This window comes from Phyllostomus discolor, chromosome 1 (assembly GCF_004126475.2).
Source record: "Phyllostomus discolor isolate MPI-MPIP mPhyDis1 chromosome 1, mPhyDis1.pri.v3, whole genome shotgun sequence".
Lineage (NCBI taxonomy): Eukaryota > Metazoa > Chordata > Mammalia > Chiroptera > Phyllostomidae > Phyllostomus > Phyllostomus discolor.
The window spans coordinates 217,488,630-217,504,866 of record NC_040903.2 but is presented as its reverse complement, the minus strand read 5'-3'; the positions used below and the strand labels follow the sequence as shown (position 1 = coordinate 217,504,866).

The window sequence follows — 16,237 nt, the reverse complement described above, 5'->3', positions numbered from 1 at the left end:
ATTCTGTCAGCATCAGCTAAGGACGCCGTAAACTTGGGTGTCTGTAAGTGGCTGACGCTGCGTAGCAAGTGCTCACGATCTGTTGACTCTCTAAAACTCAGAATGTCTTTAAGAACCCTGAGTTCCCATCTCCAGAAGTGGTGCCAGGTCCGGAGTGTCAGAGCAGTTGTGTGAGAGGCTCTTCAAAGAAGCAGGGAAACTTCAGGGAGCAGAGGGCCCTGCAGCTGGATCTGCGGGGTGGGCAGAGGTTGGAGAGCAGGGGCGGCACCGCAGACCGCGGGGGAATGTGAGCAGACGTGGAGGTGGGGAGTGCCGGCTCTGGGAGGGAGAGGCCGGCCCAGAAGTGCGAGCCCTCGGAAAGTGCCCTGAGCTACAGCTGATGGGACTGGGGGCAGGGTGGGCTCTAGTCGAAGGTGGAAGGTGACGCCAGAGCCCTGAGTAGCAGTGGGGAATCTAGGGCGGAGGCCAAGGGCAGGAGGAAAGGGAGGAGTTTGGTTTTAGCCGGGCTGAGGCTGAAGTCCTGCAGGCAGGGCATCCGAACAAGATGTGGACTTGGCCACAGGAACTGGACCTACCTAGAACTCCTTCAGAGGGAGACCAGAGCGGCTCGGCTCGCCCACCGTCAGGGGTGAACTGGAGTGTGTCCTGTCCCCGACACTGCAAGCGCAGGGCATTTATTATTTCCCCAAGTGACATCGCAGCACCTCTCTGGTCTGCTGTCACCAGAGGTGACGTGACGTGGTTGAGCATCAAAACCAGCGTACCTGGGTAAGGGCTGACGTCTGGAGTGACCCTGCGTCCCCAGTCAGTGTCTGTTGTCGACAGAGCCCACTGGTCCTCTCTGTCCACTGGCTGCCACGGAATGCGTGTCAGGCATGGAGGGGGAACAACAGCGTGTGCAGTGCAGCTAAAATCTCCGTGGGCTGCAGCACAATCAGTCGAGCACTCTGCAACACAGGCTCTCGGCGCTCGTGAACACCTTCCTCTCTGCATTGCCACTGTGCTGTCGGGGACGACAGCCAGAGGCCCGTGAGCAGTGAGCGATAGACGGCTGGACGCATGCAGAGTCTCCACGAGACTTCACAGTGAGCGTCTGCCAAAGGTGGACCCGGCTCCTAACAAAGAGAAGGTGGAGAAAGTGACCCCAGGCGACCTCTGAGGCTAGTTCACAGAAAAGATGGGGGTCTCCCCATTCCCCTCGCACTCTTTCTCTTGGGTCACTTGCTGGGGGGGGAACTGCTGCCATGCCACAGAGCGTGTGCGTGGGAAGGCCGTGAGGCAGCCCAGCAGCAGCTGGGTGGCCGTGGGAGCGCACCACCTCGGAGGCAGACCCTCCCGCCCATCAGGACTTCCGGCCACCACAGCCCAGACTCACGGTGCGCTCACCCCACGAGAAACCTCAGGACGAAGCTGCCTGACCGAGCTGCTCCCGAATCTCCCACCCACAGAAGCTGTGAGCCAGAGTGAACGTTTGCTGTTGTTCTAAGCTGCTCGGTTTCATGTGATCTGTTTACTCAGCACAGAAAACTGGTCCATGTACGTGAGGGGCTGCTGATGCCCAGATCATCTGCACAGATACGAAATATGTGAATTAAACCATGAGTACGTGCTGGTGTGAGTAATAAAAACACGTGATACTGCTGGAAACGCCGCGTCATGTAATGAGCGCTTGTTCTCCGTTGCCAAGGGAGGGAAGGGAGCCTTCGCAGTGGATGGGCTGGTGCGGGGACGCAGTGCAGCAGTTCTTCAGGGTGACTTGGAGAGGTCAATTTTTACTTTGGCATCTTTCACTACTTCGTCCACTTTGAAGGAGATTACACTCAAAGTCATAGGACAGGAACGCTTTTTTAGGGCAATAGAAGCTAAACAAGAGAGCACTTCAAAGCAGACAGCGGTGGCCTGCGGGCACAGTGGCCAGGGAGCTGTAGAAGATGTCCTCTCCTGGTCCCTGGGCACGTCTGCTCAACGCACACCGTCTGCACCTGTCCACGTGCGACGCACACTCGGAGCTGTGCCACGTGTGAGGGGCACTTGCATTGTGTGAATCGGTGACTGTTCATTTGCCTGAAACCGTCATGTCCAAATACCACTTTTTATAGAGCATTATTGAATGTGTTTCTGGATGCGTCATTATGCCCAAAAAAACTTGTCTGGAAAGGGACATAATTGTTCAAGAACCATGATAGTGAAGAGTCACCAAGCCGAACAGATAGTCTGCCAGGGGCCGAGTCTGTTTCCTGCTCCCACGGGTGGAGCTGCGGTCTTCGTCGGACCGCGGCGTGTGCTGGGAGGTGTGCTTGGCGTGTGTTGGCGGAATGTTTCAGTAGCGCCTCAGGTGGGACGTACAGCCGACTCTCCTTGCTAACATTTGGAAAGAATAAAAACCAACAAAAATGCATCACTAGTGGCTTAGGATGGAAGACGTGTGTATTGCATAATTGTCTACAGTGGTTTGTTTTGAGAAACTTTATTGTATGTTTTTAATAACTGAAATGCTGTAATACCAATTTCAAAATTATATTTAAAACATTACCCAAGGAGACAAACATACATTTGATTAAAGTCAAGTCATTGACTGGCTTGTGCTGTACATATTTCAACCGTATTGTCAAGTGGATTGTAGTAGTTTCTTAGTATCCTTTAAAAACCTAGTTCTTGTAACCTGTATTTCACACATGCTGTATTTTCATAGCCTTGTGACTCATGCACGTCATTAGTGCAAATGAGACATTAACGTGGGAAATAAGCTTCCTTTTTATTTCTAACTTGTGGCAAATCGTGGGCTTAGCTTATGCATTGAAACCTACTCAAAGTGCATGTGGGATTGGTAGCTTAATTTTTTGCTTAGTGTTTTTCATTACTTATCAAAACACCATTTATATGGAATGCTTTCTTTGCCAAGAGGTTAACATTTTATTTAAAAAGAGGATGACCAAAGTTTGAGCAAGTCTTGGCAATGATGTGGAGAAGCCAGGACTGTCATGTTGCTTGTGGGAGTGTCAGAGGTCTGGCCCCATCGGCACACCGTCTGGCCATCTCTGTGCCCCAGCTGCACTGGCCGCCTGTTCCCCTAGAGAAACCAGACATTTGTCCACGTGACTCTTGGTACGTGAATGTTCAAGATGCTTTATTCCTCTGCTAAAAAGTGGAAACCACCAGATGCCCTTGAGCAGAGGAATGGATAAACAGCATGTGTCTACCTGCACCCCTGAGCGCCGCTCAGCAGTGGGAAGGAGGGAATGCTGGTGCTGTGAAAGCAGCCAGACACAGAGCAGTCCGCTCTGCAGGGTCCCTTGGGCCAGTGGTTGGGGGAGGGGCGAGCACAGCAGGGCACTTTCTGGCTGGATGGGGATGTTTCCTGTCTCACCTGGGGCGGTGGCTGCTCTGAGCTGGCAGAGATGCGGCTACCCAGGGAGTGTGGTTGGGCGTGGTGGGAAGATAAGGAAGCATTGGGCCCCTTGTAAATCCATTCAGCACTCATGGATTATGGTCATTGGTCGGAGGCTGTGGCCAGGTGCTGTGCCTGCCAGGTGAGCTGGGACCGGCGGAGTCTGGAAGTCTATTAGCTAGAGAGCCCCTGACGTGTAAGTTTTCTGTTAGGTTAGTATTGATATTTGCATGTGAAAGTGTTGTGTGTTAGAGGTATAGAGTCTCTTATTGTGTCTTCAAGTAGATGTGTGGAAGTGTGGAGAAAGAAGGGGGTGATGTGACCCGAGAAGCGATCACTGTGTGGGCAGGGGTCTTCTGTTTTCTCTGTCTGGGAGCTGGGGAGCTGGTTAGACCTGGAGTCGGGTGGGCCATGTTTGTCCTGGAGACCTGGGTGCTCTCGGGGTCAGGCTGGAGAGCAGCAGGCCTCTCCCTGGGACCCAGAGGTCAAGAGCACTGGCCTGAGGAGGAGCCCTGAGCCCCCCGCAGGAGGGGTGTCAGAGCCCACGGTGGCTGGAGAAGTGTTTGCATGGGCCTGCGGCTGTCGCCAAGAGAACTTCTGTACTAATTCACTCGTCCTGGAAGTGGCTTGTTCTCCCTGTGACCTGGACTTGAACTCCATCAGGTGACTCTCCTATAATGAGGGACCTCGATGTGCCCAAGGGAACAGGACTTGATTTTTTCTTATTAGATGCAATGAAAAGCAATGAGCAAGGAATTTAGTCATCTGTTTGTTCAGACTTTTTTGGGTCGTGTTGAGAATCTAAGATGTTGATGTGGGGGTGAGTCTCCACGAAGAGAATGCATGATAGGCCTATGGTCAGGGTCAGATTTGCACAAGTGTTTTGTTTACTTAAACTCTGAGAAGGTGCTGCTTTTTGCTACATTTTCACACTGAACAATTACGGGAATATGTACTGACATGTTGCATATTTGTTGACTTACTAGTTTATGGTTGCTTGTGTTTTTATAAGCCACTTAAAATACAATTAAATTACACAGGTGTGTTTACTTGGAGATAATTCGTTGAGCTGTACACTATGATTTGTACAGTTTTCGGTGTGTCAGATCTACTTGCAAATGAAATTTTATTACATATGTAAGGTTTAATACGAAGTTACTTAGGACGGCGTGGCGTGTCTTAGTTTCATCCTGAGAAACGTGCAGATGACACAGCACACACAGAGAGGTCCGTCTCACTCACAGGCATCATGTGTCTGACTGCTGAAGAGCGAGATCTCTGTCCTCTCCACATGGTTATTCTCGGCCGTTGGTGGGGAGGGGGACCAAACAGATACTTTCTTTATGTTGTACCACTATGAAATTAATGTGGATTGAAAGATTTGTTGAATGGACGTAGTTTTTAAGGAGTAGCCATTCTGAAGGTTCCAAAAAATACCTTTCATTGTGATTGGAACATCTCAAGTGGAAATTAGCAACCCTTTATTATAAGCATAAAGACAGAAATTATGGGAGTTTCTGATGGTTCTGCCTGGCATTGTTTTGTAGAGTAAACAAATTTCTTTCAAATGAAAGCTTCTGTAACTTGGCCGTTTACAATACTCGGTCCATATTGCTTGCTCAGGGTGTTAGGCACACAGAGTGGGGGTGTCCGTTAAGACTGTCGAACAAAGTCTGATTCTGTTTTCCAAGAGTCAGGGGTGCACTCGAACACTGTCAAGTCTGGGGGAGACTGGAGTCGGGGGGGGCAGGGTGGACCTCTGTCTGGGTACAGGAGGGCGGGGGGGGGGGGGGTGGCGGGAGGCACGAGCACAGACGCTCCCAGGTGTAGGGAGCCCAGAGCAGAGGGGCCGAGCGCCTGCAGGGGAGCGGCACAGGAGGGGCGGGGGCGCACAGGCCCGACCGGAGCTGGAGGCTGCTCGTGTGCTCGGCCCCGGGCCCTTGGCACGTCCCTTCCCCTGCCACACGCAGATCTGTTCGGAAGACGTGACACACGTGTAAACACGTTAGCACAGCAGTGCAGAGTGCGCACACGTGGTGGCCCAGGGCAGGGGCTCCGCGTGCTGCTCTGCTGCGTGAGCTGCCCGACCGGCAGCCGTCTGAGCCTCCGTGCTCGGTTTCTCCTCCGTGGGGCGGGGGTGCGACAGCACCCACCCGGCCAGGCAGTGTTATCACGGGGCCGACATAAGTTCGTGACCGGAGAGCACATAGCTCCGTACAAAGCACAGGATACGCACAGGGAAAACGCTCCACTCTGTCGTCATCCACAGGGAATGGGGGGGTGCCTGCCCACTTCCCCCCGTTACCGCTCCTCTGGCCATTACCTCGCTGTGTTCGTGTTCTGTGTGCAGTTCTGCCAGCCATGGGTGCGTCCTCGGCGTGGGCCGTGTGTGTGTGTGTGAACGAGGCACTTGTGTTTTATAGTCTTTGTATGTCCAGTTTCCCGAGACGAGGTGGAGTGACATAACACCCGTCCTGAGATCCGTGTGTCCCTGAACACTTGACAGCCCAGTCACCCTGGCGCAGCTGTCAGCCAGCCAGCGCGAAGAGGACCGTCACCTCAGCATACGTTTGCAGAGCTTTGCATGGTGCCGGGCCTCTTAGGAAATGTGGGGCCTGGTCCATCAGCAAAACTGTTACTTATATTGAATAAAATCACTCAACACTTAGGAAAGTTCTCAGGAGAAAACAGACTAATATGTACTCTCCTGACTTCTAGGGAGCCTATTTATTCTCTTTTTAATTTTTTGATTTGAGAGAGAGAGGAAGGGGGGAGAGAGAACACATAGATTTGTTGTTCCACTTACACATGTGTTGCCTCATTCTTGTATGTGCCCTGACCAAAGGTCAAACCTACAACCTTGGCGTGTTGGGACGATGCTCTGACCAACTGAGTGGCCCCATCAGGGCCCCGGGAACCTGTTCAAGACCTTCCCACGGGCGCTCAGGTCAGGGAAGGTCGGGTATACAGACAAGGGCCCCCAGCCCGCGTGTGATCTCGCCTCTGCAGGTCGGTCATCCGCGTGTTGAGCTGACCCTCTCGGAGCTCCAGGACATGGCAGCCAGGCAGCAACAGCAGATTGAGAATCAGCAGCAGATGTTGGTTGCCAAGGTAAGTTTAAAAGCAGAGTGGAGAAGCGTTCAGAGAGTGAGTTCTTCAAGCATTACTGTAGGTTGGGGTGAGTGCGTTCTCGGGTGACACTTGTCAGGAAGCCCACGCCCCGGGAGTCTGAAGCACCACGTCCCCGTCATCTCCTTCAAAATAGCAACCGTGAAGTGTGCTGCCACTCCTGAGGCGGGGCGGTGTCAGGGCAAAGGCCCCGCCTCCCATCTGCGTGTGCACACGTGCGTGCACACACACACACCAGGAAGTGCTCGGCCTTAGCTCCACGTAGATGTGCAGAAAGGACATTTTTCCTGTCATCTCCCTTTCTCTGTGGGTGTCTTCGGCTGGTGGTGTCAGTCCCTTCGTGTCCACGAGGAAGCCAGCCGTCCACACTGAAGAAGCCAGTCGCAGGCCCCGGAGCTGGTGGTGCTGAGTCGTCAGGCTCCCCTCGATGCCGCCTGGCACGGCCCTTGTCTGGGGTGTCACCGTGGGGCGTAGTTAGCGCTCACGCTGCGGACGAGGTCTGCCTCTGTTGTGGGATCTCAGCGACTGCAGGACTTAAAATCTGCCCAAACCGTGGTGTCGGCAAGGATCAAACATAACAAATCATCCCGTCACCCACGCCTTCTGGAAATGACTCCAGGTTGTGATGACCTGAACCGCCCTGAAGCCGCTGTAATGAGAGCATGTGAACGTCACTGCTGGGCTCTCGCTGACTTCTCTTTAGAGAGATTTTTTTTCAGTTTCTTTTTTTATTTTCCAATTGCCATTGATGTGCAATGTGACGTTGGTTTCTGGTGTGCACCATGTACAACCCACGAAGTGGTCCCCCCAAGCATGTGGCGCCCACCTGGCCCCATAGTGACTACAGCACTGCTGACTGTGTTCCCTGTGCTGCACTTTGCATCCCTGGGCCTGCTCTTATCACTGGCAGCTTGTGCTGCTTAACCCCTTCCCCTCTCCACCAGCCCCCCATTCCCTCCTAACCTGGCAGCCATCAGTCTGTTCTCTGTACCTATGAGTTTCTTTCTGTCAAGTTGGTTCATTTATTGTTCTTTATATTCCACATATAAGGGAAATCTGCAGCTTTTTTTTTGAAAGATTTTATTTATTTACTTTTAGACAGGGGAAGGGAGGGAGAAAGAGAGGGAGAGAAACATCAGTGTGTGGTTGTCTTTCTTGCGCCCCTACTGGGGGCACGACTTGGCTCACAACCCAGGCCTGTGCCCTGACGGGGAATCAAACCGGCGACCCTTTGGTTCCCAGGCGGTCACTCAGTCCACTGAGCCACGCCAGCCAGGGCGGTCCACTTGGGTTTTCTAAGTGAGCCGTTTCCCCCTTCTGTCAGGAGCAGCGCCTGCACTTCCTGAAGCAGCAGGAGCGCCATCAGCAGCAGTCTGTTTCGGAGAACGAGAAGCTCCAGAAGCTGAAGGAGCGTGTGGAGGCCCAGGAGAACAAACTGAAGAAGATCCGTGCCATGAGGGGACAGGTGGACTACAGCAAGCTCATGAACGGCAGCCTGTGTGAGTGCCGCAGGCCGCCCGCGCCCACGTGCGCCGGGCGCGGGGAGGCGGCGCGGAGCCCAGCCTCCGGGCGTGCACCGGGCGTGCACCAGGTGTAGGAAGCGCCCGGAGGCTGGGTGCGTCCCCTGCGCAGGCCAGGGGGCTGGGTTGGGGCCACTGCTCGCAGCCGGTCCCCCAGCCGTGTGGCAGGGGGAGGCCTGGCCACGGCTGTGACGGCCACCCTGGGCCGTCGCGGCTCACCCTGTCGTGCGGGCTGTTGTGAAGCAGCAGCCCGGAAGTGGTCTGTGGTTGAGACAGGCCGTGCAGGTGCTCCCTCTTTACCTTTGTTGTGGGACCCAATCCGTGCCTGCTTGGTGTGACCGTGGTGACTGAGCCCGGTCTCTTGGTGCAGTGAGCCTCCCACGTGGCTTGGCCCAGCCTGCTCTGGGACTGATTGCCCTGGCTGAACAAGACTCACTCGTGAGTGCAAGCATGGTTGTTTGCCACACGCTCCCGAGTTTAGGGTCGTGCACGTCACAGTCTTCCTCACATGCTGGCCTGGCGGGGATGATGATGCTGGAGCGGAGTTAGATGTGTGGCCGTGAAAAAGATATCACCCCAAAATAACACAACTCCGTGACAAAGAAGTGCCAGCGGAGTGAGGTGGCCTTCTCTCTTGGTGTGGGGTATTACAGCTGCTGAGATAGAGAGATTCAGCGCCATGTTCCAGGAGAAGAAGCAGGAAGTGCAGACGGCAATTCTGCGAGTCGACCAGCTCAGCCAGCAGCTGGAGGACCTGAAGAAGGGAAAGCTGAACGGGTTCCAGCCCTACAATGGCAAGCTGGCGGGGCCGGCGGCTGTGGAGTTAAAGAGACTGTACCAGGAGCTGCAGGTAACTTGGGCTGGGCCCAGCCTCCACGCTGCTTCCTGGTGTGCCCTGGGAACCAGGGCTGGAGACAGGCTGATGGACTCAAATGCAACAGTGGTGCCAAATGTATTCAGTACAAAGGAATTTTTAAATAGCTTTGAGATATAAGTCACGCAGCATGCAATTTACCCACATAAAGTACAAGTTAGTGGTTTTAGTGTCTTCCCAGAGTTCCCCATCTACCACTACGGTCAGTTTTAGAACATCTCATCGCCCCAAATAAAGCCCGCATCTCTTAGCCGTCCCCTCAGAGCCCACCCAGGGCTCCTGAGCAATCACAGATCTCGCCCCAAGTCTGCAGACCAGCTCTCTGGGCATTGCCGGCGTGCGGGCTCGTGCCCCGTGGGGTTCTTTGTGCCTGGCCTATTTACTGAGCGTTTGCCATACAGAGTCGACCCAGAATTTGATTGGCAACATAGTAAGCTAGGAAAGAGTTAAGCTTCGGGTGGTATTTAAGATGTCTGTGCAAACCGCTTCGATGAGACAGGTGCCTGTTGGCCAGTCCTTGGCTGGGCAGGAGCTGCCATGACAGAGCCCTACAGACGGAGGCTCCCCCACGGACACTCAGCCCCCCCAGCTCTGCAGGCTGGTGGTCAAGATCATGGTGCTGGCAGGCTCAGTGCCAGGGGGTCTGCTTCCTGGCTTGTAGACGGCCACCTTCTCACTGTGCCTCACAGCTCTGATCTCACTTCCTCCTCTAATAAGGACACTCACAAGAAGAACCCCACCACGGGGTCCCATCCTCACGACCTCATCTGAGTCCACACCCCAGGACTGCGGTCATGGGCCCGCAGTCCTCAGTGCCCATCACTCCGTCCGCCCAGAAGAGGACATGGTTTGCAGACTCGCACCCTCTTTTGGTTCCATCAGAACCGTGTTTGGGTTTCATCTGTGCTGCACCCGTACATGTCCACAGTGGGTGTGTGCAAACGTGTGTGAGAGCTCAGTTCTTTCTTCTTTTTCTTCAGTGTTTCCCTGGCAACGAGAATTTGACTGTGTAATTAGTACAAATCACAAAAGTTGTATTTTCTGTTTTGTAGATTCGTAACCAGCTTAACCAGGAACAGAATTCAAAACTGCAGCAGCAGAAGGAACTTTTAAATAAGCGCAACATGGAGGTGGCCATGATGGACAAGCGCATCAGCGAGCTGCGCGAGCGTCTCTACGGGAAGAAAATCCAGGCACGTGGTGGGGAGAGTGTCTCTGTGAGATGAGCTCCCGCAGTCGGTTCAGCCCCGAGGTGCACAAGTGCGCGTCTTCACTGCAGTGGCACTGTCCCCGTCCGCTCAGATGGCAGAGCGTAAACTGGCCCTAACCCGGAGGAGCGGCAGCAGAAGACAGTGCTCTTGGGCGTCTGTCTTCTGCCGTCTGGAGTCGGGGCCTCCCCCATGGGCAGCCACATGCGGCTCCTGGCCCCCTGCTTGCTGTGCTCTGGAGTCACAGCACTCTGCCATTTTAAGCCACTTTAAGCTGGGTCACAGGGGCAAATTCCTTGACCTTGTATGGCCTCGTGTCCTTGCTGCAAACTGATTTGTCTTACCTGCCCAGGAATCACTGTGAGGTTTCTTAGTGAGAACCCAGGTAGAAGGGCTTTGTAAACTCAAAGATTTTATTTATTTATTTTTAGAGAGGGGAAGGAAGGTAGAAAGACAGGGAGAGAAACATCAGTGTGTGGTTGCCTCTCATGTGCCCCCTACTGGGGACCTGGCCCACAGCCCAGGCGTGTGCCCTGACTGGGAATTGAACTGGCAACCCTTTAGTTCCCAGGCTAGCACTCAGCCCATTGAGCCACACCAGCCAAAGTGGGCTTTGTAAACCTTTGAGCAGAATTCTATATAAAGTGGTGAGCACTTTAAAAAAATCTTTATTTGGTACTTTGCATTTCAAAGGTAATAAATACTCATTGAAAAAAGTTAAAACAGTACGGAGATACTTAAAGAAAAATGTGAAAGTCCCTTCCACCCTGTGCTCATTTTTGAGGGATGATAGCTATTCATTGTTCCAGTCTTTTGCTTAATACAGACAGGAGGTATTTAATTTTTAATTGAAATGGAATTGTAGGAGTTCTATCATTCTTACTGTTCTGAACCTAGCCTTTTTTTTAACTACAGCGTAGGTATCATTCCAGGTCATGGCCTCATCTCTTTTGTCACTTGTGTATGATAATACCCATGTCCTGAGGCCTGTGGCCCCAGCCCTGCTGTCGAGCAGGTGTCCCGAGTCTTGCTGTTGCTCTCGGTGCTTCTGTGTGCGTGTGCAAGGCCAAGAGCTTGTGCGAGGTTAATCGGGGGCTGCCATGCGCTCTGGCTGGATGTGGTTCTCCCCCTTTCCTCCTGGATGGTGCTCAGGGCTGGGAGGAAGCGGTGCCTGAGCCAGGGCTGCTTGGCACTCTGCTGTTGGGGTGGAGCCTGGGGCGGGCCACCTGGCTGGCTGGGACAGGGCTCCCAAGGTCTCCTGTCCACACTCAGCAAGTGGGCTTCCATGGTTTGACAAGTGTCCTTGTCAGGTCCTGCTGCTGTGAAGGCGGTTCTCAGGGCGGGAGGCGTAGGCTTCTGGCCTTTGCCTGGTGGGGTGGGGTGGAGAGGTGCTAGAGAAGGAAGGAAACGGCCCATTCTGGGGCTGTGGTGATTAGTGGTCTCAGGGGGGAAGTCTCTTTTTACAAACCTCTGGGTTTTTTTAACCGAAGAGCTCGAAGGTCAGGGGTTAATCTGCAGAACTCTGGGATCACAGATCACGGTTTTCCTCTTGAGCTCGAAGAGCAGCACAGAGGCCACGAGAGGACACATGCCCAGTCTCCGTGCCTGCCTACGGGACATCCTTCTCTTCTGGCGTATCAGGCGGGTTCTCCGTGGAAACAGAACCAGTGGATGTCCCTGGCCAGTGTGGCTCAGTTGGTTGGAGTGTCGTGCTAGAAACTGAAAGGCCGCAGGTTCAATTCCCAGTCAGGGCACTTGCCTGGGCTGTGGGTTCGGTCCCTGGTCGGAGTGTGCACAAGGGGCAACCAACTACTGTTTCTCTTGCACGTGGATGTTTCTCTCCCCCTCCCTCCCTCCCTCCCGCGCTCTCTGAAATCCACGAGCATGGCCACAGGTGAGGATTGAAAAGAAAAACCAGTGGGTGTTCGTGCTGGGGAAGAGACTGATGGACTCGTTATAGGGCGCCGGACCGTGCGGTCGAGGCGGTGGCGGCCTGAAGCCCCAGCGCCCTGGCACTGCAGCTGGGGTCTGCGGCTGTCTGCGGCAGGGCTCCTCTGCCTCGGAGGGCCGCGCTCTTTCTGTTGTTTATGCAAAATTTGAGCTTTTATTGTTTACTTATTTTTTTAATCCTCACTTGAGGAGATGTTTATTGATTTTAGAGGAGGGGGGAGAGAGAGAAACATTCGCACCCCAACAGGGGTCGAACCTGCATCCTCTGAGTGCACAGCATGGCACTCCGACCTCCGACCGACCCAGCCACCCGGGGCTGGGCTGTTTTGTCTTGTTCTTGCATTGGTGAGAACGCACATCAGGCTTTTTTTTTTTTGCTAAGGCCCTCAACTGATCGGATGCGGCCCACCCAGATCATGGAGGGCAGTCTGCTTTAGAGTCTGTTGATTTAAATGTTCATCTCATTTATTAATATCCTCACAGCAACATCTGTCTAGATGTGTTTGTCCAAATGTCGGGCATGCTGTGCATCGTCCAGCCACGGTGACTCAGAAAATGAACCATTGCCATCACGAACGACTAGATGAATGTTATTTTGTGCATCTCACTGGGTGCCTCCAGGGCCCTCCCCTTGAAGAAGCTGGTGCTCCCGCAGAGATCTGTCACTGCCCATGGGTCCCAGGCACCTCTCAGCAGCTGTCAAAGCAGGGACCCTCTCCCCGGAATGACATGCTCGAGCATGCTGAACGTGGCAAACAGATGTAGGAGGTCAAAGATTTCTCAGCGGGACCCATGGGAACCTAGCCAGGGACCCCTGAGGAGATCCCCGCAGGTTCTCTGGTTGCACCCCCCGACGGACTCTGCTTCTGTGGAGGCTGCTGTGCGGCAGTGTCACTGGCTGTGGCCGGGTGTCCCCGCCGTGCATGAACAGCACAGCTGCCCCCAGGGAACTGGCCAGAGCCTTGTCTGGTTCTAGGACCCGCCCCTCAGGGCTCACAGCAACTCTTACCCTGACTTCCTGGACGTGGGCGCAGAGGTTCAGGGAGGTCAAGGCACTTGCTTGTGGAAGCACAGCAAGTACATGGCAGACCAGGATTTGGAGCCAGGCTCGGAGCCCAGGCTCTGCCTGCTCTGCTACCTCTTTGGGAGGGGACACCCCCTCGGGGAGAGGGCTCCCCAGGTGGCAGTGTCCCAGGGGACGGACCTGGTGTGTGTGCAGCCCCCACATGACAGGGGCGATCAGAGAGCGTCGCCCACAGGACCGCAGGTTAAGGCCCTTCGTGGCGCCTTGCCCCGCTTAGACACTCGTCTTCCGGGCGGACGGAGCTGCCCCAGTGCAGGCCAGTGAGGGAGCGGTTCAGACTTGGGTGTTAACTCTCGTTTCTTCCCGTTTTGTAGCTGAGCCGTGTGAATGGCGCGTCCTCGCCGCAGTCTCCCCTGAGCACCCCCGGCAGGGTCGCTGCAGTGGGGCCTTACATCCAGGTCCCCAGCGCGGGCAGCTACTCGGCCCCGGGGGACCCCGTGAAGCCCCAGTCTCTCACTGTTGCTTCGGGGGCCGCCCACGGAAGGCCCAAACCTGGTGAGTGGCCAGACCCTCCTCCTGGGAAGGGAGTGGGAGGGGGGCTGTGGGGCAGGTCCTTGGAGGGTCCTGCGTGCTCCCTCCGTCTCCCCTGAGGCACCGTGTCTTCTGGGCACCGCTGGGAGCCGTGTGCTACCACCGCGACCGTCCTATACACAGAGCACCGTGGCCAGTCGCTCCTACCCCCCCCACTCAGCTTGTCCTCGTCATCAGAAAGTCCACAGACGGTCACTGCAGCCTCGGCCCACTGGCACATGCAGTGCGACCAGCCCAGGGCCCCAGCGTGGTGCCGGTGCACCGCCGTCCCGACAGAGTGCCTGGGTCGCTGGCAGGCCTGGCGGGCAGCTCCGGCCCTCTTCGGCTCTGCTCAACCAGCAGTCAGGCTGCCTCCCAGACCCGGAGAGCCCCACGAGCAGTTGTGTCCCTGCACCAGACAGGGCGGGGTGTCAGCTACGCTGGCACTGCGAGGTGGTTCTGGTTTTCCTTCTCCCAAGTTGAGATGATTTCCCAAGTTCATTATGAGGCTTCTGATTTTGTCTTCAGTGCAAGTGTCTCCATACCTAAAGATAATTGTTCCTTTATGACGAAAATAAAGGATCTCTCTCCTGTACCTCCTGTACCTCCTGCCTCACCCGGGAGAAAATGCCTGGTCCCTTCTTGGTCCTCCTATGGCTAATTCCCATAAAACCTCTGTTTTACCTGGGGTTTCTGGAGCCGCTGGGTGGCCATGCTCCCAGTGACCCGGACAGCGGGCCTGGGGAGGCCACCGTGAGGCTGCAGTGGTTCTGTCTCCCCGTCAGCCCGAGGCTCTGCCTCGGTGCTCAGGGGCGAGCCTGTCGTTCTGACCCACAGCAGGCAGTCTCGGGGGGGAGGGGCAGGGAGGGAAAGCACTTCTGGCCTCAAATAGGTTGATGGGCTACACTGAGCAAGGTGACGTCTGGACTGGGGCCCCGGACTGCCTCAGCAGGGCCTCGTGGCTGCCTGGAGCCTGGGGGCTTTCAGCGATGCAGGGCCTCAGCCGCGTCCCAGCAGACACAGGGCTTGCATTGCTGCTGCGGAGGGTGGGTGTGGCCTCAGGGTAAGCGGGCCTGGCTGCTGCTGCTGCTGCTGCTGCTGCTGCTGCCGCTGCCGCCGCCAAGGCCCAGCCAGGCGCTCAGAGGCTGTGCTCGTCCCACTGTGGCCTCTCTGGCCGAGCCCAGAGTGCATGAGAGTCTCTGTCCCATCGCCGGTCACAGACTTCAGCCTCCACGCTGCTGTGGCCGGGGGAGTTCCCTAGGGCTCCCCCGTGTGGCAGGGGGGATGGGGACCAGGGCGTGCTGTACCTGTCAGGGCTGAGGCGGTCCCCTGGATATCTGGCTGCCCTGTGTGGCTGGTGGCTGGGGGCTCACCAGGTCACCCAGCTCCTGAGCCTGCTGCAGAGAGGAGGCAGCGCGAGTCAGGGCCAGCACGCGGCCCGCCGGCTGTGAGCGCGCTGGGCACCGGCATGCTCTGTCACTCTTTTTCAGTTTGGACAATACTCTGTAAAAATGTAGCTGCTCAGCAACTTCCCTGAAAATGCAGGGTTGACTGGCTTTCTAATCACTGCAGTGGAATGTAGCCCGCCTCTCCAGTCAGTGGGACCTGGTACAGCCTCCTGTGATTGTGTTGTTATAGAGGACAGAAATTTCTATCAGCGTGAAGCTGAATTTTCCTTTTAATGCTGGTAGTAGTACAGCTCAAACCTGTTATACAGTCAGAGGAAGTCTTTCTTGTTGTATGTGAGTGTGAGTGTGTGTGAGCCACAAGCGCCAGGGCTGATTTTACTCACTAGTGTTGACGCGACGGGTCTGACGTGGACTCGGCCCAGCCCCCGTTCCCACAGTGCCCTGGCCCCCCCCCCACCTGCCCGGGCATCACTGCAGGCCGCACACAGAGGGCCAGGTGGGCACTGGCGAGGCCCTGCCCTCAGAGGCCCCCAGTTCTGCTGGGCACGCGGGTGCGCAGGGAGGCGGTCAGGGATCTGGGCAGCTGCCAGCCCTTCAGAGCGCCCTGTCCAGGGGGCGATTCTCCTCTCTGCCGGCGCTGCTCTTAGGTCGGCCCCTCTGGTGTCAGGACAAGGTCTCTCACACTCCGTGTTCTTCTCCAGCGAGCGACGGGAACTGGCCCACACTGAAGCAGAGCGTCAGCCCTGCCGTGAGAGCCACACAGACCGCTAGCGTGGGCCGGACGGACTCGAGTGCGGAGGGGCCTCTCCAGCAGGGCACCGTCTCCAGCCAGCCCGTGCCCTTGTCGGCTCTGGGAGCCCCGGAGAAGCTGGTAGGCCGCTGTCGTGACCCCGGGACACACCCCCCGGCCATGTGCTTGTTTGCGCTCGTCTTCACTGAGGGGAGGGGGTGACGAGGCAAAGCACTCCCTTCGCGTCCAAACCAGACCCAGGTGGAAGGCGTGCGTGGGCCCTACGCACCGGGCGGCGTGCCAGCACACAGGTCTTTCCGTCGGGGCCGTCCTATTGGGGACAGGTGGCAGCCCTGCTGTTTTTTGTCCCCAGGGTCCCCTGTGCCTGGTCACAGGCCAGTTTGAAGGGTAACAAGTTCTACTTTGCATCCTCTG

The 16,237-nt window shown here is 55.8% G+C and overlaps 1 protein-coding gene across 1 annotated transcript in view; it reads left to right on the top strand.

The window, feature by feature from the left end:
• The window catches only part of PPP1R13B (protein phosphatase 1 regulatory subunit 13B), a 62,450-nt gene extending 46,426 nt beyond the window's left edge, over positions 1-16,024 (top strand). The window contains exons 5-10 of the mRNA XM_036017640.1: positions 6,398-6,499; positions 7,842-8,016; positions 8,691-8,887; positions 9,964-10,104; positions 13,468-13,648; positions 15,774-16,024. Coding sequence (XP_035873533.1) covers positions 6,398-6,499; positions 7,842-8,016; positions 8,691-8,887; positions 9,964-10,104; positions 13,468-13,648; positions 15,774-16,024 — 1,047 coding nt within the window. The remainder of the gene's footprint in view (positions 1-6,397; positions 6,500-7,841; positions 8,017-8,690; positions 8,888-9,963; positions 10,105-13,467; positions 13,649-15,773) is intronic.
• Positions 16,025-16,237: the final 213 nt, after the last annotated feature.